The sequence below is a fragment of the Oncorhynchus tshawytscha genome, linkage group LG21 (genome assembly GCF_018296145.1).
Source record: "Oncorhynchus tshawytscha isolate Ot180627B linkage group LG21, Otsh_v2.0, whole genome shotgun sequence".
Lineage (NCBI taxonomy): Eukaryota > Metazoa > Chordata > Actinopteri > Salmoniformes > Salmonidae > Oncorhynchus > Oncorhynchus tshawytscha.
In genome coordinates this window covers 30548449-30570790 of record NC_056449.1, presented here as the reverse complement: position 1 = coordinate 30570790, position 22342 = coordinate 30548449, and the positions used below count along the sequence as shown (strand labels likewise).

The 22342-nt window shown below is 43.1% G+C and overlaps 2 protein-coding genes across 2 annotated transcripts in view; both read left to right on the top strand.

Annotated features, from left to right (window-relative positions):
* LOC112229178 (regulating synaptic membrane exocytosis protein 2-like) overlaps positions 1–5929 on the top strand; it is a 141833-nt gene extending 135904 nt beyond the window's left edge. Inside the window, exon 18 of the mRNA XM_042303008.1 lies at positions 5761–5929. Within this exon, the coding sequence (XP_042158942.1) occupies positions 5761–5929 (169 nt within the window). The remainder of the gene's footprint in view (positions 1–5760) is intronic.
* LOC112235496 (regulating synaptic membrane exocytosis protein 2-like) overlaps positions 5868–22342 on the top strand; it is a 28585-nt gene continuing 12110 nt past the window's right edge. The window contains exons 1-3 of the mRNA XM_042303311.1: positions 5868–5925; positions 6234–6412; positions 19616–19757. Of these exons, the coding sequence (XP_042159245.1) occupies positions 6283–6412; positions 19616–19757 (272 nt within the window). The 5' untranslated portion in view covers positions 5868–5925; positions 6234–6282. The remainder of the gene's footprint in view (positions 5926–6233; positions 6413–19615; positions 19758–22342) is intronic.

Here is a 22342-nt window from a genome sequence, read left to right as displayed (position 1 = left end):
GATATGAATCTCCAGCTTCAGTGATTTTTGCAATTCGTTCTAGTCATTGGCAGCAGAGAACTGGAAGGAAAGGCGGCCAAAGCAGGTAGTGCCTTTGGGGGATGACCAGTGAAATATACCTGTTGGAGCACATACTATTGGTGGGTGCTGCTATGGTGACCAGTGAGCTTAGATAAGGCGGGGCTTTACCTAGCAAAGACTTATAGATGACCTGGAGCCAGTGGGTTTGGCGACGAATATGAAGCGAGGGCCAGCCAACGAGAGCATACAGGTCGCAGTGGTGGGTAGTATATGGGGCTTTGGTGACAAAAGAGATGGCACTGTGATAGACTGCATCCAATTTACTGAATATAGTGTTGGAGGATATTTTGTAAATGACATCGCCGAAGTCGAGGATCGGTAGGATTGTCCGTTTTAAGAGGGTATGTTTGGCAGCATGAGTGAAGGATGCTTTGTTGTGAAATAGGAAGCCGATTCTAGATTTACTTTTGGATTTGGAGATGCTTAATGTGAGTCTGGAAGGAGAGTTAATAGTCTAATCAGACACCTAGGTATTTGTAATGTCAACATATTCACTGGAACCATCCAGAGTAGTGATGCTGGCAGGTGCAGGTAGCAATTGTTTCAAGAGCATGCATTAGGTTGTACTTGCATTTAAGAACAGCTGGAGGACACAGAAGGAGAGTTGAATGGCATTGAAGCACGTCTGCAGGTTGGTTAAGATTGTGAGGAAAGCACTTACGGGTTAGGGTTCCCATTTGGGAACGATCCCTTCCGACGTTAACTGGGACGTGGCGCATGGAACGCAAAAATATTCTTAGAAATATTTAACCTCCACACATTAACAAGTCCAATAGCTCAAATGAAAGATAAACACCTTGTTCATCTAGCCAGCAAGTCAGATTTCTAAAATGTTTTACGGCAAAAACATAGCACATATTTATGTCAAACCACCACCAAAGACACAGCTAATTTGAATTAGCCACGTTGAACAAAATATGCAATCAACAACCGCAGGATTAAAAGAAAAATAATTCACTAACCTTTTGAAAATCTTCATCAGATGACAGTAATAGGACATGTTACACAGTACATTTATGTTTTTTTCAATAATATGCAATTTATATCCATAAATCTCTGTTTACAATGACGCCATGTTCAAAAAATGCTACTCAAATGTCCGGAGAAATTATGATATCTGCCGGAGCTAACGTCAGATAACAAGCAATACACATCATAAACTTTGACTAAATATACATGTTCTACATATAGTTAGAAAGATACACTTCTTCTTAATGCAACCGCTGTGTTACATTTATTTTTAACGTTACAGAATTCGTTCACTAGGCTATAATATGAGACGGCGCTCAGAAATTAGCATTATGTCTCCTCTATCTCGGAGTCCACAGAAACCAATAATTAACACATAAATATTCCCTTACCTTTGATGTTCTTCGATCAGAAGACGTGGAAGGAGTTATACTTACCTAAAACTGCGTTTGGTTTTCAAGTCTGTGTCTTTAGGTTATCAAACACGACAAATTCCGGTCGAAATGCAGGCAAAATTCTAGTGGATGCGCATCAAAACTTCAAAATTACATATTATATGTCGACTAAACTGGTCAAACTAAGTGCAGAATCGAGCTTTAGCATGTTCTAAACATACAAAACAATCCTTAGCGTGAACAGACAAACCTACATCGTTTGGTGAATCTTGGAACAAAGAGAGCTCCGGACCCGACGTGCGCATGAAAGTGCATGTATTTTCGCGTGACCCGGAGGTTTCAGCCCGCCAAAACTCGAGGGAGCGCGCGATTCTCACAATGGCAGGCCCCACTGAAAGGGGACATCGCGCTGAAGAGATAGGAACTGTTCCCAGATCTGTAGCTGGTTGGGAAGGGTGGGGGCGATGACGTCAAAGTTGTCCCAACTTTTCTGTTGCCAAGAGAGAGTTTGGGAGAATGGCTGCCCTGAGAGTTCTGCTTTACATAGAGACATAATTTGAACGGTTTTAGAAGCTTTAGAGTGTTTTCTATTCAATAATAATTATTATATGCATATATTAGCAATTTTTGACAGATTTTTTTTCTGTTTACTATGGGCACGCAATTCCTCCAAAGGGGGCAGTAGTCAGCCCTATCATTAACAGGTTTAAAGAATAACCAGGCATCTTCTACTAACCGAATGAGGTCAATATCCTTCCAGGATACCCGGGCCAGGTTGATTAGAAAGGCCTGCTCGCTGAAGTGTTTTAGGGAGTATATGACAGTGATGAGGGGTGGTCGTTTGACCGCAGATCCATTACGGACCAAGCAATGAGGCGGTGATTGCTGAGATCCTGGTTGAAGATAGCAGAGGTGTATTTTTAAGGCAGGTTGGTTAGAATGATATCTATGAGGGTGCCGGTGTTTACGGATTTGAGGTTGTACCTGGTAGGTTCATTGATAATTTGTGTGAGATTGAGGGCATCAAGCTTAGATTGTAGGATGGCCTGGGTGTTAAGCATGACCCAGTTTAGGTCAGCTAACAGCACAAGCTCTGAAGATAGATGGGGGGCAATCAATTCACATATGGTGTCCAGGGCACAGCTGGGGGCAGAAGGTGGTCTATAGCAAAGCTGCAACAGTGGGAGACTTGTTTCTGGAAGGATGGACTTTTCAAAGTAGAAGGTCAACTTGTTTGGGCACAGACCTGGATATTATGACAGAAGGCTGGCTATCTCTGCAGTAGATTTCAACTACGACACCTTTGGCAGTTCTATCTTGTCAGAAAATGTTGTAGTTGGTGATGGAAATTCAGGATTTTTGGTGACTTTCCTAAACCAGGATTCAGACACGATTTGGACACCTGGGTTGGCGGAGTGTGCTAAAGCAGTGAATAAAAAAACACTTAGGGAGGAGGCTTTTAATGTTAACATGCATGAAACCAAGGCTTGTACGGTTACAGAAGTCAACAAATGAAAGGGCCTGGGGAATGGAGAATGGAGTAGAGCTAGGCACTGCAGGGTTTAACCTCTACATCACCAGAGGAGCAGAGGAGGAGTAGGATAAGGGTACGGCTAAGGGCTATAAGAACTGGTCATCTAGTACGTTCGGGAACAGAAAGTAAAAGGAGCAGGATTCTCAGTGCGGTAGAATAGATTCAATGCATAATGTACAGGATGTGGTAGGATGTGAGTACAGTGCTGGTAAACCTAGGCATTGAGTGATGATGAGAGAGGTATTGTCTCTAGAGACATCAATTAACCCAGGTGAGGTCACAATAGGGTTAGCAGAGGCATATTGAGCAGGGCTGGAGGCTCTACAGTGAAATAAGACAATAATCACTAACCAAAACAGCAATAGACAAGGCATATTGACATTAAGGAGAGGCATGCGTAGCCGAGTGATCATTGGGTCCAGTGAGTAGCTGGGCGGGCTGGAAAGACGGCGATTCAGACAGCTACCGGGCCGGGGCTAGCAGGCTAGCAGAAGGTCCTTAGAGGGACGTCGCAATGGAAGAAGTCTGTTATAGCCCCTACCTGTGGTTACGTCAGCAGACCAGTCGTGATGGATCAGCAGAGGGCCATGTAGTAAAAGGGTCCAGGCCAATTGGCAAAATATGTATAGTAACCCAAAAAATTGGCATGCTCTAGACAGCTAGCGGGCCGCAGCAAGAAGGCTAGTAGATGGGCATTCAGGGGACGTCGTGACGGAGGAGCCTGTTGAAAAACCCCCTCGGGCGCATTACGTCGGTAGTCCAGTCGTGATGGATCGGCGTGGCTCTGTATCGGCAATAAAAGGGGTCCAGGCCAATTGGCAAAATAGGTATTGTAGCCCAAGGGGTGGCTGATGGACCTCTTCAGTTAGCCGGGAGATGGGCCTAGCATAGGCTAGCTCCAGGTTAATTGGTGCTTGCTTCGGGACAGAGATGTTACCAGGAGGTTAGCTGATGATCGCTAGCAGTGGCTAGCTGACTACTAGCTAGTAGCTAGTTAGCTGGCTAGCTACTGTTGGGGGTTTCGGTTCTAAAGTAAAGAAAATAGCAAAACCATACCACATTGGGTGAGGCGGGTTGCAGGAGAGAATGTTGAAGTTGGGGATAAGAAAAATATTTAAAAAATATGTGCGAAGAAAAAAGATAAGGTGTATATACACTGGACACAAGAAGACAAGAATAAGACAAAAGACGCCTGACTGCTATGCCATCTTGGATCCGATTAGTCTGCATTGCCTATTTCTTACAATATTCTTTGCCTGCCTTGCCTGTTTCTGAGAATGTTCTATGTCTGCCAGTTTCTGAGAATGTTCTGTCTGCCTGTTTCTGAGAAAGTTCTACAGTTGAAGTCCGAAGTTTACATACACTTAGGTGGGAGTCATTTTTCAACCACTCTAAGTTGGTTAGGACATCTACTTTGCGCATGCCACAAGTAATTTTTCTAACAATTGTTTACAGACAGATTAATTAACTTATAATTCACTGTATTACTATTCCATTGGGCCAGGAGGTTACATACACTAAGTTGACTGTGCCTTTAAACAGCTTGGAAAATTCAGAAAATAATGTCATTGCTTTAGAAGCTTCTCTTAGGCTAATTGACATATGAGTCATATGAGTCAATTGGAGGTGTACCTGTGGATGTATTTCAAAGCCTACCTTCAAACTCAGTGCCTCTTTGCTTGACATCATGAGAAAATCCAAAGAAATCAGCCAAAAATCAGCCAAAAATGGTAGACCTCCACAAGCCTGGTTCATCCTTGGGAGCAATTCCAAATGCCTGAAGGTACCACATGCATCTGTACAACCAATAGTGTGCAACAATAAACACCATGGGAACACACAGCCATCATACCGCTCAGGAAGGAGACTTGCACTTGGGTCAACCAAGTGCACTTCACAAAATAGATGGCAGCATGAGAAAGGAAAATGATGTGGATATATTGAAGTAACATCTCAAGACATTAGTCAGGAAGTTAAAGAATGGGACTTCCAAATGGACAATGACCCAAAGCATACTTCCAAAGTTTTGGCAAAATGGCTTAAGGACAAAAAAAAGTCAAGGTATTGGAGTGGCCATCACAAAGCCTTGACCTCAATCCTATAGAAAATTTGCAAGCAGAACTGAAAAAGCATGTGCGAGCAAGGAGGCCTACAAACCTGATTCAGTTTCACCAGCTCTGTGAGGAGGAAGGGGCCAAAATTCACCTAACTTATTATTTTGGGAAGCTTGTGGAAGGCAACCTGAAATGTTTGACCCAAGTTAAACAATTTAAAGACAGTGCAACCAAATACTAATTGACTGTGTGTAAACTTCTGACCCACTGGGAATGTGATGAAATAAATGAAAGCTGAAATAAACCAAGTAAATCAAAGTGGCTTGGGGGTAGAAGCTGTTAAGGAGCCTTTTTTGGTCCTAGGTCCCCTCTTTACAATTGTCTTGGTGTGTTTGGACCATGATAATTTTTTGTGGAAACCAAGGAACTTGACCCGCTCCACTTCTGCTCCTTCAATGTCAATAAGGGCCTGTTCGGCCCTCCTTTTCCTATAGTCCATGATCTTATCTTTTGTCTTTCTCACATTGAGGGGGAGGATGTTGTCTGCCTGTTTCTGATAATGTTCTATGCCTGCCTGTTTCTGAGAATGTTCTATGCCTGCCTGTTTCTGAGAATGTTCTATGCCTGCCTGTTTCTGAGAATGTTCTATGTTCATGGTCACACATTTTCTCTGCCCTCTGTTCTGTTTTTCATGCCTCCGATCATTCATCCTGTTGTGTGTCTTCAGTGAGGGCCAGTTGGAGGTGGGGACTTTGGCTGAGGTGGCTGAGGAAGTAGTGGGAGGAGCAGAAGGAGGCCGAGGGGGGGTGGAGGGGGGCGGAAGTGGAGCGGAGAGCGGGGAGGGGGCAGTGTCAGGGGAAGAGGAGGAGGAAGAAGACACAGCAGAGACCAAGTAAGTCTGAAATCTAAACAGTGACAACCTGTCACTAACCCTAAACCCTGACACTGTTCCTGTTCCACTTATACTTGTAACCTGTGACCTTTGACCGTTGTCAGTGTCGTAGGCCCCTGTAGCTGAATCTGCAATCTCCCTCCTCTCCTTCTATTTTCTCCTTCCCATCTCCACTTGTCCTCTTTCCATTCCTTCCCTGTATCTTTGCTCTCTGTCCCGTCTACGTAACATACTGCCCTGAGCTACCTTGCCCTGCCATGGCTGATGTTGCTGACTGACAGTAAGTTTACGTCCAAAATGATAAACAGGCCAGTGGCGGCAGCTCCCATCCAGAGGAGCTCCAGTGTGGGAGGGGAGATGTGCTCTCTGAACAGGAATGATGACGATGATGACGACAAGAAGAGGCGCTCAAGCTTCGGTGCTAAAATAATGGGGATGGTCGGCCTCGGGAAGAAAAGCCAGAGCGCCACGCAGATCAATGATGAGGGTGAGTCCACACTGTTTACCTCACCTTATCAAATCAAATTTATTTATATAGCCCTTCGTACATCAGCTGATATCTCAAAGTGCTGTACAGAAACCCAGCCTAAAACCCCAAACAGCAAGCAATGCAGGTGTAGAAGCACGGTGGCTAGGAAAAACTCCCTAGAAAGGCCAAAACCTAGGAAGAAACCTAGAGAGGAACCAGGCTATGTGGGGTGGCCAGTCCTCTTCTGGCTGTGCCGGGTGGAGATTATAACAGAACATGGCCAAGATGTTCAAATGTTCATAAATGACCAGCATGGTCGAATAATAATAAGGCAGAACAGTTGAAAACTGGAGCAGCAGCACAGTCAGGTGGAAGTTGAAACTGGAGCAGCAGCATGGCCAGGTGGACTGGGGACAGCAAGGAGTCATCATGTCAGGTAGTCCTGGGGCATGGTCCTAGGGCTCAGGTCTGTTGAAACTGGAACAGCAGCATGGCCAGGTGGACTGGGGACAGCAAGGAGTCATCATGTCAGGTAGTCCTGGAGCTCAGGTCCTAGGGCTCAGGTCCTCCGAGAGAGAGAAAGAAAGAGAGAAGGAGAGAATTAGAGAACGCACACTTAGATTCACACAGGACACCGAATAGGACAGGAGAAGTACTCCAGATATAACAAACTGACCCCAGCCCCCGACACATAAACTACTGCAGCATAAATACTGGAGGCTGAGACAGGAGGGGTCAGGAGACACTGTGGCCCCATCCGAGGTCACCCCGGACAGGGCCAAACAGGAAGGATATAACCCCACCCACTTTGCCAAAGCACAGCCCCCACACCACTAGAGGGATATCTTCAACCACCAACTTACCATCCTGAGACAAGGCTGAGTATAGCCCACAAAGATCTCCGCCACGGCACAACCCAAGGGGGGCGCCAACCCAGACAGGATGACCACAACAGTGAATCAACCCACTCAGGTGACGCACCCCCTCCAGGGACGGCATGAGAGAGCCCCAGTAAGCCAGTGACCCAGCCCCTGTAATAGGGTTAGAGGCAGAGAATCCCAGTGGAAAGAGGGGAACCGGCCAGGCAGAGACAGCAAGGGCGGTTCGTTGCTCCAGAGCCTTTCCGTTCACCTTCCCACTCCTGGGCCAGACTACACTCAATCATATGACCCACTGAAGAGATGAGTCTTCAGTAAAGACTTAAAGGTTGAGACCGAGTTTGCGTCTCTGACATGGGTAGGCAGACCGTTCCATAAAAATGGAGCTCTATAGGAGAAAGCCCTGCCTCCAGCTGTTTGCTTAGAAATTCTAGGGACAATTAGGAGGCCTGCGTCTTGTGACCGTAGCGTACGTGTAGGTATGTACGGCAGGACCAAATCAGAGAGATAGGTAGGAGCAAGCCCATGTAATGCTTTGTAGGTTAGCAGTAAAACCTTGAAATCAGCCCTTGCTTTGACAGGAAGCCAGTGTAGAGAGGCTAGCACTGGAGTAATATGATCAAATTTTTTGGTTCTAGTCAGGATTCTAGCAGCCGTATTTAGCACTAACTGAAGTTTATTTAGTGCTTTATCCGGGTAGCCGGAAAATAGAGCATTGCAGTAGTCTAACCTAGAAGTGACAAAAGCATGGATTAATTTTTCTGCATCATTTTTGGACAGAAAGTTTCTGATTTTTGCAATGTTACGTAGATGGAAAAAAGATGTCCTTGAAATGGTCTTGATATGTTCTTCAAAAGAGAGATCAGGGTCCAGAGTAACGCCGAGGTCCTTCACAGTTTTATTTGAGACGACTGTACAACCATTAAGATTAATTGTCAGATTCAACAGAATATCTCTTTGTTTCTTGGGACCTAGAACAAGCATCTCTGTTTTGTCCGAGTTTAATAGTAGAAAGTTTGCAGCCATCCACTTCCTTATGTCTGAAACACATGCTTCTAGCGAGGGCAATTTTGGGGCTTCACCATGTTTCATTGAAATGTACAGCTGTGTGTCATCTGCATAGCAGTGAAAGTTTACATTATGTTTTCGAATAACATCCCCAAGAGGTAAAATATATAGTGAGAACAATAGTGGTCCTAAAACGGAACCTTGAGGAACACCGAAATTTACAGTTGATTTGTCAGAGGACAAACCATTCACAGAGACAAACTGATATCTTTCCGACAGATAAGATCTAAACCAGGCCAGAACTTGTCCGTGTAGACCAATTTGGGTTTCCAATCTCTCCAAAAGAATGTGGTGATCGATGGTATCAAAAGCGGCACTAAGGTCTAGGAGCACGAGGACAGATGCAGAGCCTCGGTCCGATGCCATTAAAATGTCATTTACCACCTTCACAAGTGCCGTCTCAGTGCTATGATGGGGTCTAAAACCAGACTGAAGCATTTCGTATACATTGTTTGTCTTCAGGAAGGCAGTGAGTTGCTGAGCAACAGCCTTCTCTAAAATTTTTGAGAGGAATGGAAGATTCAATATAGGCCGATAGTTTTTTATATTTTCTGGGTCAAGGTTTGGCTTTTTCAAGAGAGGCTTTATTACTGCCACTTTTAGTGAGTTTGGTACACATCCAGTGGATAGAGAGCCGTTTATTATGTTCAACATAGGAGGGCCAAGCACAGGAAGCAGCTCTTTCAGTAGTTTAGTTGGAATAGGGTCCAGTATGCAGCTTGAAGGTTTAGAGGCCATGATTATTTTCATCATTGTGTCAAGAGATATAGTACTAAAACACTTGAGCGTCTCTCTTGATCCTAGGTCCTGGCAGAGTTGTGCAGACTCAGGACAACTGAGGTTTGGAGGAATACGCAGGTTTAAAGAAGAGTCCGTAATTTGCTTTCTAATAATCATAATCTTTTCCTCAAAGAAGTTCATGAATTTATCACTGCTAAAGTGAAAGTCATCCTCTCTTGGGGAATGCTGCTTTTTAGTTAGCTTTGCGACAGTATCAAAAAGGAATTTCGGATTGTTCTTATTTTCCTCAATTAAGTTAGAAAAATAGGATGATCGAGCAGCAGTAAGGGCTCTTCGGTACTGCACGGTACTGTCTTTCCAAGCTAGTCGGAAGACTTCCAGTTTGGTGTGGCGCCATTTCCGTTCCAATTTTCTGGAAGCTTGCTTCAGAGCTCGGGTATTTTCTGTGTACCAGGGAGCTAGTTTCTTATGAGAATTTTCTTTAGTTTTTAGGGGTGCAACTGCCTCTAGGGTATTGCGCAAGGTTAAATTGAGATCCTCAGTTAGGTGGTTAACTGATTTTTGTCCTCTGGCGTCCTTGGGTAGGCAGAGGGAGTCTGGAAGGGCATCAAGGAATCTTTGTGTTGTCTGTGAATTTATAGCACGACTTTTGATGTTCCTTGGTTGGGGTCTGAGCAGATTATTTGTTGCAATTGCAAACATAATAAAATGGTGGTCCGATAGTCCAGGATTATGAGGAAAAACATTAAGATCCACCACATTTATTCCATGGGACAAAACTAGGTCCAGCGTATGACTGTGACAGTGAGTGGGTCCAGAGACATGTTGGACAAAACCCACTGAGTCGATGATGGCTCCGAAAGCCTTTTGGAGTGGGTCTGTGGACTTTTCCATGTGAATATTAAAGTCACCAAAGATTAGAATATTATCTGCTATGACTACAAGGTCCGATAGGAATTCAGGGAACTCAGTGAGAAACGCTGTATATGGCCCAGGAGGCCTGTAAACAGTAGCTATAAAAAGTGATTGAGTAGGCTGCATAGATTTCATGACTAGAAGCTCAAAAGACGAAAACGTCATTTTTTTTTTTTTGTAAATTGAAATTTGCTATCGTAAATGTTAGCAACCCCTCCGCCTTTGCGGGATGCACGGGGATATGGTCACTAGTGTAGCCAGGAGGTGAGGCCTCATTTAAAACAGTAAATTCATCAGGCTTAAGCCATGTTTCAGTCAGGCCAATCACATCAAGATTATGATCAGTGATTAGTTCATTGACTATAATTGCCTTTGAAGTAAGGGATCTAACATTAAGTAGCCCTATTTTGAGATGTGAGGTATCATGATCTCTTTCAGTAATGACAGGAATGGAGGTGGTCTTTATCCTAGTGAGATTGCTAAGGCGAACACCGCCATGTTTAGTTTTGCCCAACCTAGGTCGAGGCACAGACACGGTCTCAATGGTGATAGCTGAGCTGACTACACTGACTGTGCTAGTGGCAGACTCCACTATGCTGGCAGGCTGGCTAACAGCCTGCTGCCTGGCCTGCACCCTATTTCATTGTGGAGCTAGAGGAGTTAGAGCCCTGTCTATGTTGGTAGATAAGATGAGAGCACCCCTCCAGCTAGGATGGAGTCCGTCACTCCTCAGCAGGTCAGGCTTGGTCCTGTTTGTGGGTGAGTCCCAGAAAGAGGGCCAATTATCTACAAATTCTATCTTTTGGGAGGGGCAGAAAACAGTTTTCAACCAGCGATTGAGTTGTGAGACTCTGCTGTAGAGCTCATCACTCCCCCTAACTGGGAGGGGGCCAGAGACAATTACTCGATGCCGACACATCTTTCTAGCTGATATGCACGCAGAAGCTATGTTGCGCTTGGTGATCTCTGACTGTTTCATCCTAACATCGTTGGTGCCGACGTGGATAACAATATCTCTATACTCTCTACACTCGCCAGTTTTAGCTTTAGCCAGCACCATCTTCAGATTAGCCTTAACGTCGGTAGCCCTGCCCCGGGTAAACAGTGTATGATCGCTGGATGATTCGCTTTAAGTCTAATGCTGCGGGTAATGGAGTCGCCAATGACTAGAGTTTTCAATTTGTCAGAGCTAATGGTGGGAAGCTTCGGCGTCTCAGACCCCGTAACGGGAGGAGTAGAGACCAGAGAAGAATCGGCCTCTGACTCCGACCCGCTGCTTAATGGGGAAAACCGGTTGAAAGTTTCTGTCGGCTGAATGAGCGACACCGGTTGAGCGTTCCTACAGCATTTCCTTCCAGAAACCGTGAGAAAGTTGTCCGGCTGCGGGGACTGTGTCAGGGGATTTATACTACTATCTGTACTTACTGGTGGCACAGACGCTGTTTCATCCTTTCCTACACTGAAATTACCCTTGCCTAACGATTGCGTCTGAAGCTGGGCTTGCAGCACAGCTATCCTCGCCGTAAGGTGAGTACAGCGGCTGCAATTAGAAGGCATCATGTTAATGTTACTACTTAGCTTCGGCTGTTGGAGGTCCTGACGAATCGTGTCCAGATAAAGCGTCCGGAGTGAAAAAGTTGAAAAAGTTGAGGAAAAAATAAATAAATATATGAACGGTAATTAAAAAGTGAAAACCGTAAAGTTGTCAGGTAGCAAAACAGGTTGGCAACAAAACAGGTTGGCAACAAAACGCACAGCAACTCGAAAACAAGCCTGCAAGTTGTGACCTTATAACCCTAACCCTGAGGGTGAGTCCAGGCTGTTTACCTCACCTTATAACCCTAACCCTGAGGGTGAGTCCAGGCTGTTTACCTCAACTTATAACCCTAACCCTGAGGGTGACTCCAGTCTGTTTACCTCAACTTATAACCCTAACCCTGAGGGTGACTCCAGGCTGTTTACCTCAACTTATAACCCTAATCCTGAGGGTGAGTCCAGACTGTTTTATTTCACCTTTTTACCCTAACCCTGAGGGTGAGTCCAGACTGTTTACCTCACCTTATAACCCCAACCCTGAGGGTGAGTCCAGGCTCTTTTACCTCAACTTCTAACCCTGACACTGAGCCCAGAATGTTTTACCTCACCTGCTGATGCTACAGGGAGAGACAAGGAGAGGGTTGATGCTACAGGGAGAGACAAGGAGAGGGTTGATGCTACAGGGAGAGACAGGGAGAGGGTTGATGCTACAGGGAGAGACAAGGAGAGGTTTGATGCTACAGGGAGAGACAGGGAGAGGGTTGATGCTACAGGGAGAGGGTTGATGCTCCAGGGAGTGACAAGGAGAGGGTTGATGCTACAGGGAGAGACAATGAGAGGGTTGACGCTACAGGGAGAGACAAGGAGAGGGTTGACGCTACAGGGAGAGACAAGGAGAGGGTTGATGCTACAGGGAGAGACAGGGACAAGGTTGATGCTACAGAGAAAGTGTTGATGCTACAGGGAGAGATAAGGATAGGTTTTATGCTACAAGGAGAGGGTTGAGGCAACAGGGAGAAAAAGGGAGAGGGTTGATGCTACAGGGAGAGGGTTGATGCTTCAGAGAGAGACTGGGTCATCAACTAAATGAAACATTTGGAATACAGACTGTTGTCCTACAATAAACATATAGAGGAGATGGACCCCCCGGTTGCCCTCTAGGTTACAGAGAGCTGGCAGTCCCATCCCATCCACCAAACTACCAGGTGGGTGGTATAGAGGAGATGGACCCCCTGGTTGCCCTCTAGGTTACAGAGAGCTGGCAGTCCCATCCACCAAACTACCAGGTGGGTGGTATAGAGGAGATGGACCCACTGGTTACCCTCTAGGTTACAGAGAGCTGGTAGTCCCATCAACCAAACTACCAGGTGTGAAACAGGGAAGACTGGCTAAAAACTAATGAGGAAATGATCTCAACAGAGAAAAATGTCCTCCTGTGTGCTACCTATATCCCCACCAATAGAATTCCCATACTTTAATGATGACAGATTCTCCATCCTGGAGGGGGAAGTCAACCATTGCCAGGCCCAGGGTCATGTACTAGTCCTAAATGCCAGAACTGGACAAGAACCTGACACTCAGCACACATGGGGACAAACAGCTACCAACAAAAATGGGTCACAATTCATGCAGCTCTGTCTTTCGTTGGGTCTGTACATAGTCAATGCTAGGCTTCGAGGAGACTCTTATGGTAGGTACACCTACAGCTCATCCCTTGGCAGTAGTAGTGTAGATTACTTTATCAGTGAACTCAACCAGGAGTGTCTCAGAGTGTTCACAGTCCACTAACACCACTATCAGAACCTGAACAGAGCAATACTCAAATGTTGTATTTATTTATTTTATTTAACCTTAATTAATCATGAGTCAACAAAGCCAAAGAAATTACATAATATTAAGAAATTCTATAGATGGAAGGAAATGCAAAAACCTACCAAAAAAACAATTAGGCAATAATTAATTCAAACCTTTTAGACAACTTCCTGGACAAAATATTTCACTGTAATAGTTGTGTGAACTTGGCAGTAGAAAGCCTGAACACTATATTTGACCTCTCAGCTTCCATATTAAATCTAAACTTTTCAAGTGGTTTCAAATGGTTTAATGAAGAATGCAAAAACCTAAGAAAGACAACCAAAACCATAGAGACACAGAAAAACCTGAGGCTATGCCTTCACTATGGTGAATCACTAAAACAATACAGAAATACATTAGGGAAAAAAACAACACGTCAGAAATCAGCTCAATGTAATTGAAGAGTCCATAGAATCTAACCACTTCTGGGAAAATTGGAATATACTAAACAAACAACAACACAAACAGTTACAGTTGAAGTCTAAAGTTTACATACACTTAGGTTGGAGTTGTTAAAACTCGTTATTCAACCACTCCACAAATTTCTTGTTTAACAAACTAGTTTTGGGAAGTCGGTTAGGACATCTACTTTGTTTTTCCAAAAATTGTTTACAGACAGATTATTTCACTTATAATTCACTGTATCACAATTCCAGTGGGTCAGAAGTTTACATACACTAAGTTGACTTTGCCATTAAACAGCTTGGAGAATTCCAGAAAAGGATGTCATGGCTTTAGAAGCTTCTGATAGGCTGATTGCCATCATTTGTGTCAATTGGAGGTGTACCTGTGGATGTATTTCAAGGCCTACCTTCAAACTCAGTGCCACTTTGCTTGACATCATGGGAAAATCAAAAGAGAATCAGCCAAAACATCAGAAAAAAAATTGTAGTCCTCCACAAGTCTGGTTCATCCTTGGGAAAAATGTCCAAATGCCTGAAGGTACCACATTCATCTGTACAAACAATAATATGCAAGTATTAACACCATGGGACCACACGGCCGTCATACCGATCAGGAAGGAGACGTGTTCTGTCACAGAACAACAGCAAAGGACCTTGTGAAGATGCTGGAGGAAACAGGTGCAAAAGTATCTATTTCCACAGTAAAACGAGTCCTATATCGACATAACCTGAAAGGCCGCTCAGCAAGGAGGTTTTTAATGGCTGTTCCAAAACAGCCATTAAAAAACAGACTATGGTTTGCAACTGCACATAGGGACAAAGATCATACTTTTTTGGAAAAATGTCCTCTGGTCTGATGAAACAAAAATAGAACTGTTTGGACATAATGACCATTGTTATGTCTGGAGGACAAAGGGGGAAGCTTGCAAGCCAAAGAACACCATCCCAACCCTGAAACACGGGGGTGGCAGCATCATGTTGTGGGGGTGCTTTGCTGCAGGAGGGCCTGCACTTCACAAAATATATGGCACCATGAGGAAGGAAATGTGGAAATTTTGAAGCAACATCAAGACATCAGTCAGGAAGTTAAAGCTTGGTCGCAAATGGGTCTTCCAAATGGACAATGACCCAAGAATATTCCCAAAGTTTTGGCAAAATGGCTTAAAGACAACAAAGTCAAGGTATTGGAGTGGCCATCACAAAGCCCTGACCTCAATCCCATAGAAAATCTGTGGGCAGAACTGAAAAAGTGTGTGTGAGCAAGGAGGCCTACAAAACCGACTCAGTTACACCAGCTCTGTCAGGAGGAATGGGCCAAAATTCACCCAACTTATTGTGGTAAGCTTGTGGAAGGCTACCCAAAACGTTTGACCCAAGTTAAACCATTTAAAGGCAATGCAACCAAATACTAATTGAGTGTATGTAAACTTCTGACCCTCTGTGAATGTGATGAAAGAAATAAAAGCTGAAATAAATAATTCTCTCTGCTGTTATTACGACATTTCACATTCTTAAAATAAAGTGGTAATCCTAACTGACCTAAGACAGGGCATTTTTACTGGAATTAAATGTCAGGAATTGTAAAAGAAAACTGAGTTTAAATGTATTTGGCAAAGGTGTACATAAACTTCTGACTTCAACTGTATCTATCCAAAACAGAGATGAGTGGATAAACCAATTTTCCAATCTTTTTCACTCTTTAACAAAGAACAAAACAGCAAGAACAAATACCTGATCAATTACAAATCTTAGAATCAGCTATTAAAGACTACCAGAACCTACTGGATTCTCCAATTACATTGAATGAACTACAGGACAAAATACTAACCCTCCAACTCAAAAAGGCCTGTGGTTGATGGTATCCTAAATGAATTTATAAAATATACAGACCACAAATTCCAATTGGCTATACTTAAACACTTTAACATCATCCTTAGCTCTTGCATCTTCATCAATATTTCGAACCAAGGTCTGATCACCCCAATCCACAAAAGTGGAGACAGATTTGACCCCAATAACTACCATGGGATATGCGTCAACAGCAACCTTGGGAAAATCTTCTGCATTATCATTAACAGCAGACTTGTATATTTCCTCAGTGAAAACAATTGACTGAGCAAATGTCAAATGTGCTTTTTACCAAATTACTGTACAACAGATCACAGGGGTGGCAGGTAGTCCAGTGGTTAGAGTGTTGGACTAGTAACCGAAAGGTTGCAAGATTGAATCCCTGAGCTGACAAGGTAAAAATCTGTCATTCTGCCCCTGAACAAGGCGGTAAACCCACTGTTCCTAGGCTGTCATTGAAAATAAGAATGTGTTCTTAACTGACTTGCCTAGCTAAATAGAGGTAAAATAAATATTCACCCTTCGCTCCCTAATTGACAAACAAGACAAAGTCTTCTTATGCTTTTGACTCAATTTGGCATGAGGTTCTGCTATACAAATTGATGGAAAGTGGTGATGGGGGAAAAACATACGACATTATAAAATCCATGTACCCAAACAACAAGTGTGCATTTAAAATTGGCAAAAAACACACATTTCTTTCCACAGGGCAATGAGACAGGGATGCAGTTTAAGCCCCACCCTCTTCAACATATATAACAGTGGATTGGCGAGGACACTAGAACAGTCTGGAGCACCCAGCCTCGCGCTACTAGAATCTGAAGTCAAATGTCTACTGTTTGCTGATGATCTGTTGCTTCTGTTCCCAACCAAGATGGGCAGCAGCATTTAGATCTTCTGCACAGAGACTGTCAGACCTGGGCCCTGACAGTAAATCTCAACACGACAAAAATTATGGTATTCCAAAAAAGGTCCAGTTGCCAGGACCACGAATACAAATTCCATCTAGACACCGTTTCACTAGAGAACACAAAACAGATGCATACCTTGGCCTAAACATCAGCTCCACAGGTAACTTCCACAAACCTGTGAATGATCTGAGAGACACAGCAAGAAGGGCTCCCGAGTGGTGCAGCGGTGCAAGAGGCATCACTACAGTCCCTGGATCTAATCCAGGCTGTATCACATCCGGCCATGATTGGGAGTCCAATAAGGGAGCGCACAAATGGCCCAGTTTCATCCAGGTTTGGCCGGCACAGGCCATCATTGTAAATAAGAATAAGTTCTTAACTGACTTGCCTAGTTAAATAAAAGGTTAAAAAAATATATTCACTACCATTTAAAAGTTTGGGGTCACTTAGAAATGTCCTTGTTTTTGAAAGAAAAACACATTTTTGTCCTTTAAAATAACATCAAATAGATCAGAAATACAGTGTAGACATTGTTAATGTTGTAAATGATTATTGTACTTGGAAACGGCAGACTTTATTTATGGAATATCTACATCGGCGTACAGAGGCACAATATCAGCAACCATCACACCTGTGTTCCAATGACACGTTGTGTTAGCAAATCCAAGTTTATAATTTCAAAAGGCTAATTGACCATTAGAAAACCCTTTGCAATTATGTGGCACAGCTGAACAATGTTTCTGATTAAAGAAGCAATAAAACTGTCCTTCTTTAAGACTAGTTGAGTATCTGGATCATCAGCATTCATGGGTTTGATTACAGGCTCAAAATGACCAGAAACAAAGACCTTTCTTCTGAAACTCGTCAGCCTGTTCTTGTTCTGATAAGTGAAGGCTATTCCGTGCTAGAAATTACAAAGAATCTGAATATCTCGTGCAACGCTGTTTACTATTCCCTTCACAGAACAGTGCAAAACAGTCTCTAACCAGAATTGAAAGAGGAGTGGGAGGCCCCGGTGCACAACTGAGCAAGAGGACAAGTACATTAGTGTCTAGTTTGAGAAACAGATGCCACATAAGTCCTCAACTGGCAGCTTCATTAAAACACCAGTCTCAACGTCAACAGTGAAGAGGCGACTCCGGGATGCTGGCCTTCTAGGCAGAGTTGCAAAGAAAAAGCCATATCTCAGACAGGCCAATAAAAAGAAAAGATTAAGATGGGCAAAAGAACACAGACATTGGACTGTCACGACTCCCGCCGAAGTCGGTCCCTCTCCTTGTTCGGGCGGTGTTCGGCGGTCGACATCACCGATCTTCTAGCCATCGCCGCTCCACCTTTTCATTTTCCATTTGTTTTGTCTTGTTTTCCCGCACACCTGGTTACTCTATACGTGTATATTATCCTCTGTTCCTCCCATGTCTGTGTGTTCGTTCGTTACGTGTGCGATGCTACAGGCTGGTTTTGCGCCGGGTATTGTTGTAACCCGTGGTTATGTTATTTGTACCTAGTTGTGTAATTTTTGCGCTATTGCTTTTTTGCTTGGGCCAGAGTGTTGTGATGCAGTTGCGTCCGGCTGTTTTCCTCTGCCTGAACAAAGTGTGCCTGTTCACTCATCTCTGCTCTCCTGCTCCTGACTTTCTTCGACCAGTTGCGCACACGCTGACATGGACAGAGGCACTCTGCCTAGAAAGCCAGCATTCCGGAGTCACCACTTCACTCTTGACGTTGAGACTTTTGTTTTGCGGGTACTATTTAATGAAGCTGCCACTGAATATACTTATTTAAGTCTGTTTTGTAAAATACACTTTGCATATAAACCCTTAAATATGTAAAAGAAAGAACTTCAAAACAACTGTGTTCTTTGATGTTGGTAGCACTGTATATTCATTTAACGATTGTCCTCTTCTTCTGACGAGGAGTAAGAGAGGTCGGACCAATGTGCAGCGTGGTAAGTGTCCATTTTAATATATAAAACTGAACACTACAAAAATACAAAATAACAACGTGAATGAACAAACTAAAATCGAAACAGTCCCGTATGGTACAAACACAGACACGGGAAACAATCACCCACCACTCAAAAGTGAAACCAGGCTACCTAAGTATGGTTCTCAATCAGGGACAACGATTGACAGCTTCCTCTGATTGAGAACCATACCAGGCCAAACACAGAAATCCCAAAACATAGAAAAAGGAACATAGACAACCCACCCAACTCACGCCCTGACCATCCTAAAACAAAGACATAACAACAGAACTAAGGTCAGAATGTGACAATTCAACATAAATTCTCTCACAAATGTAATAATACCTAAGGTTTACTTGTAAATGTCCTGTACCTCAGGTTCTGTTACTGATGACCTCAATAAATTCATAATGCAGTAACCACGTGTTCCACACAGGAATACAAATTATAAGGATTCCCTGTTTCACCAACAACTGAACACATATCCCAACCCAACACGGAGTAAATCACAATAAAAACAAATGAAATATCATTTGGAAAAAGTTGTATTCAGTCTGTCAGTCAGTCAATCCAATCTGCCAACAGATCTCCAGCGGAGAAGGCCACAGAGAACTGCTGGTACCAATGGAGATTTGTTAGATGTCCAGCAATAGACATTTTTGGATCCAATATTTGCTAATCTTACAACACGGCTAAAATGCACACTGTTAAATGGAACAGAACGGTCTAAATGAGCTGTGGAACTGAGGGTTTGATTTCCTCATTTGCACCACCTGTCACCATCTGATGCTATTTAACAGGGAGTTAAAGGCGAAGCGAAGTGTCAGGAGGAGAACCACTGAGACGGTTCAGACAAATTCAGGGCCGTCAGAAGGGAGACGGATAATGATGACGCTAAAGTGAAAGATTTGATGCTACAGGGAGAGGGTTGCTGACCTCTCTGGACAGGTTCTGGAACCTCAAATCAATATGTTACACTGCAGTTAGATGTTACCGCTCAAGGCTAACACGTCCCCATCGGTCTCTTTCTCCATGTAACATTATAGTTAGATGTTACCCTCTTAAGGCTAACATGTCCCCTGTCTGTCTCTCTCTCTCAGAGGAGGAAGGGAAGAAGAAGATAATTCGTCTGCCAGTCCAGAGGAGTGTTGAGACGGGATTGGCCATCGAGTTCAAGAGCAGATTGACACGGCAGGTCAGCCGAGAGTCTTCCGACCCTGACGCCGAGGCCAAGCCGGGAAAGTAAGCATCCCTCTCAAAATCCTATCCTCATTTTCCTTCTTCCCCCTCCAGGATACACTATAATGAAGAAGAAGAATCTGAATCGTTTATAGAGCACTGGCAATCTCCCAATATTAACATAGTTGTTTGTGAATAAAGTACAAAATCAATGGATTTCCTAGACCAAACATTGATAATATTTTTTTATTTTACCTTTATTTAACTAGGCAAGTCAACCTTCCGGTTACAAGACCAACGCTCTAACCACTAGACTACCCTGCCACCCTGCCGCCCCAATATAATGTCCCATTTCAGTGGGTTGTTATTATGAATACACTACTTGAGTGTTATAGGATAGGATGATATACTTGCAGCAGTGTTGTGAGTAGCACATTACAAAGTCACACAGAGTACTCAGATAATTTTTTTGTGGTAATGAGCAGGGTAGTTTCTCAATTTAAGTAATCTGTTAATAACATTTCAGGAGAATCCCCTGCTGATTATAGACCCATAAATGTAATAAATTGTGACAATAAAATAATAACAAATCTTATTAGCAATAGAATTGGGAAAAGTCTTACCAGATTTGCCAGACTACATATCTATCAAACAGGGTTAATTAAAAAGACACTTACAAACAAATACAAGAACATGTTTCAGTTTATGCAATAATGGCTGTTGATGCCGAAAAGGCTTTTGACCTTCTTGAATGTCCTTTTCCATTTAAGACTTTGGAAGATTTCAACTTTCCAGCTGAAATAATACATTTAATAAAAATATTTGATAAAATATACACTAATAACACATTATCGGATGAAATTGTTTTTGAAAGGATCACAAGACAGGGATGTCCTCTCTTCCCTGTTCTGTTTGCACTGGCAATTTAAACACTTGCAGAAAGAATTAGGCAGGACCCAAACGTAAAAGGTATTGGTAAACATGAATTTGAACTAAACTTATTTGCAGATGATCTCCTGATATACCTGACAAATATTGAAAACTCAATGCCCGCTTTGCTAAAAGAAAATAATCTGAAAACTCAAATCTCAGGTTATAAAATGAACATATGAAAAAAATCTAATGGTGGCAATAAGAAAAATAAAAAGAGTAACTCACGATCTACAGAAATCCTTTAAATGGACCACAAAAATATATGAAGTACTAAGGATGCTTAATGAGTGACGACAAACAACAAATATACTACTTTATTCCATTACTCAAACAATATTACATTTACATTTTAGTCATTCAACAGAAGCTCTTATCCAGAGCGACTTACATCAAACTGTTTTAGAGACTGTCAGACAGGGTCTGGTAGTGCTCCAGTCCCAGCAACATCAAACTGTTTTAGAGACTGACAGACAGGGTCTGGTAGTGCTCCAGTCCCAGCAACATCAAACTGTTTTAGAGACTGACATTCAGGGTCTTGTAGTGCTAAAGGCCCAACAACATCAAACTGTTTTTGAGACTGACAGGCAGGGTCTGATAGTGCTGCGTTCCCAGCTACATCAAACTGTTTTAGAGACTTACAGACAGGGTCTGGCAGTCCTCCAGTACCAGCTACATCAAAATGTTTTAGAGACAACAGACAGGGTCTGGTAGTGCTGTGGTCCCAGCTACATCAAACTGTTTTAGAGCCTGGCAGACAGGGTCTTGTAGTGCCCCAGTCCCAGCAACATCAAACTGTTTAAGAGACTGACAGACAGGGTATGGTAGTGCTCCAGTGTCAGAATAACCAAAAGAGAACTAATACCCTAATGTTTGTTCCTTTAACTCTTCCTTCTGGTGAGTCTATACAAACAAACTCCTACCATTGTTAGATTGGATACTGTCAGAAAATGTGGTTGTAACATCAAATCAAATCAAATTTTATTTGTCACATACACATGGTTAGCAGATGTTAATGCGAGTGTAGCGAATGGTGACATTAAGTATATTGTTGTTATTCCATTGGTTACATCTAGGTAGATGCCCCAGGGGCAGGGTGGCCCACACATTGAATATTTTAAATGTAATAAAACCTTTCTCGTGAATGACCTCATTGCTGAGCGCGAAGTTGATTTCATGTTTCTCACTGAAACATGGCTGTCTTCATACTGTAATGCCGCTCTTATTGAAGCTCCCCTCCAGAATACAGCTTTTCATACTCTTTCCATACTCGATCAGAAAAGGGAAAAGGATTGTGGGGGACAGACTATTTTTACTAATGCTCTCAGCTGTAAGGACATTTTGTTTGGTGTCATTGGGTCTTTTCTTTTGAGCATCATGCTATACTGTTTAAATGTCAGCCACCAGTGCTGGCCATATCCTTATATAGGCCACCAAAGCAATGCCCCAATTTCTTTACTGTTTTGTCTGAACTATTGTCTATTGTCCTTGAGAACTATGATAAAGTCATTGTGTTGGGTATTGTAATATTCATGTTGACAAAAGACTGACTCCAAGGCCATTGAATTTCCCCACCACCTTCTGGAAAAAAAGGTTTTAATTGCATATATGAAGAAGTGCAAGCTTTTGTTAAATCACTCCCTGGCACCAAAAAGGCACTAAAAACTGCTATGGTGAAACCCCTTTTGAAGAAAATGTATCTAGATTCTTCAGCCTTT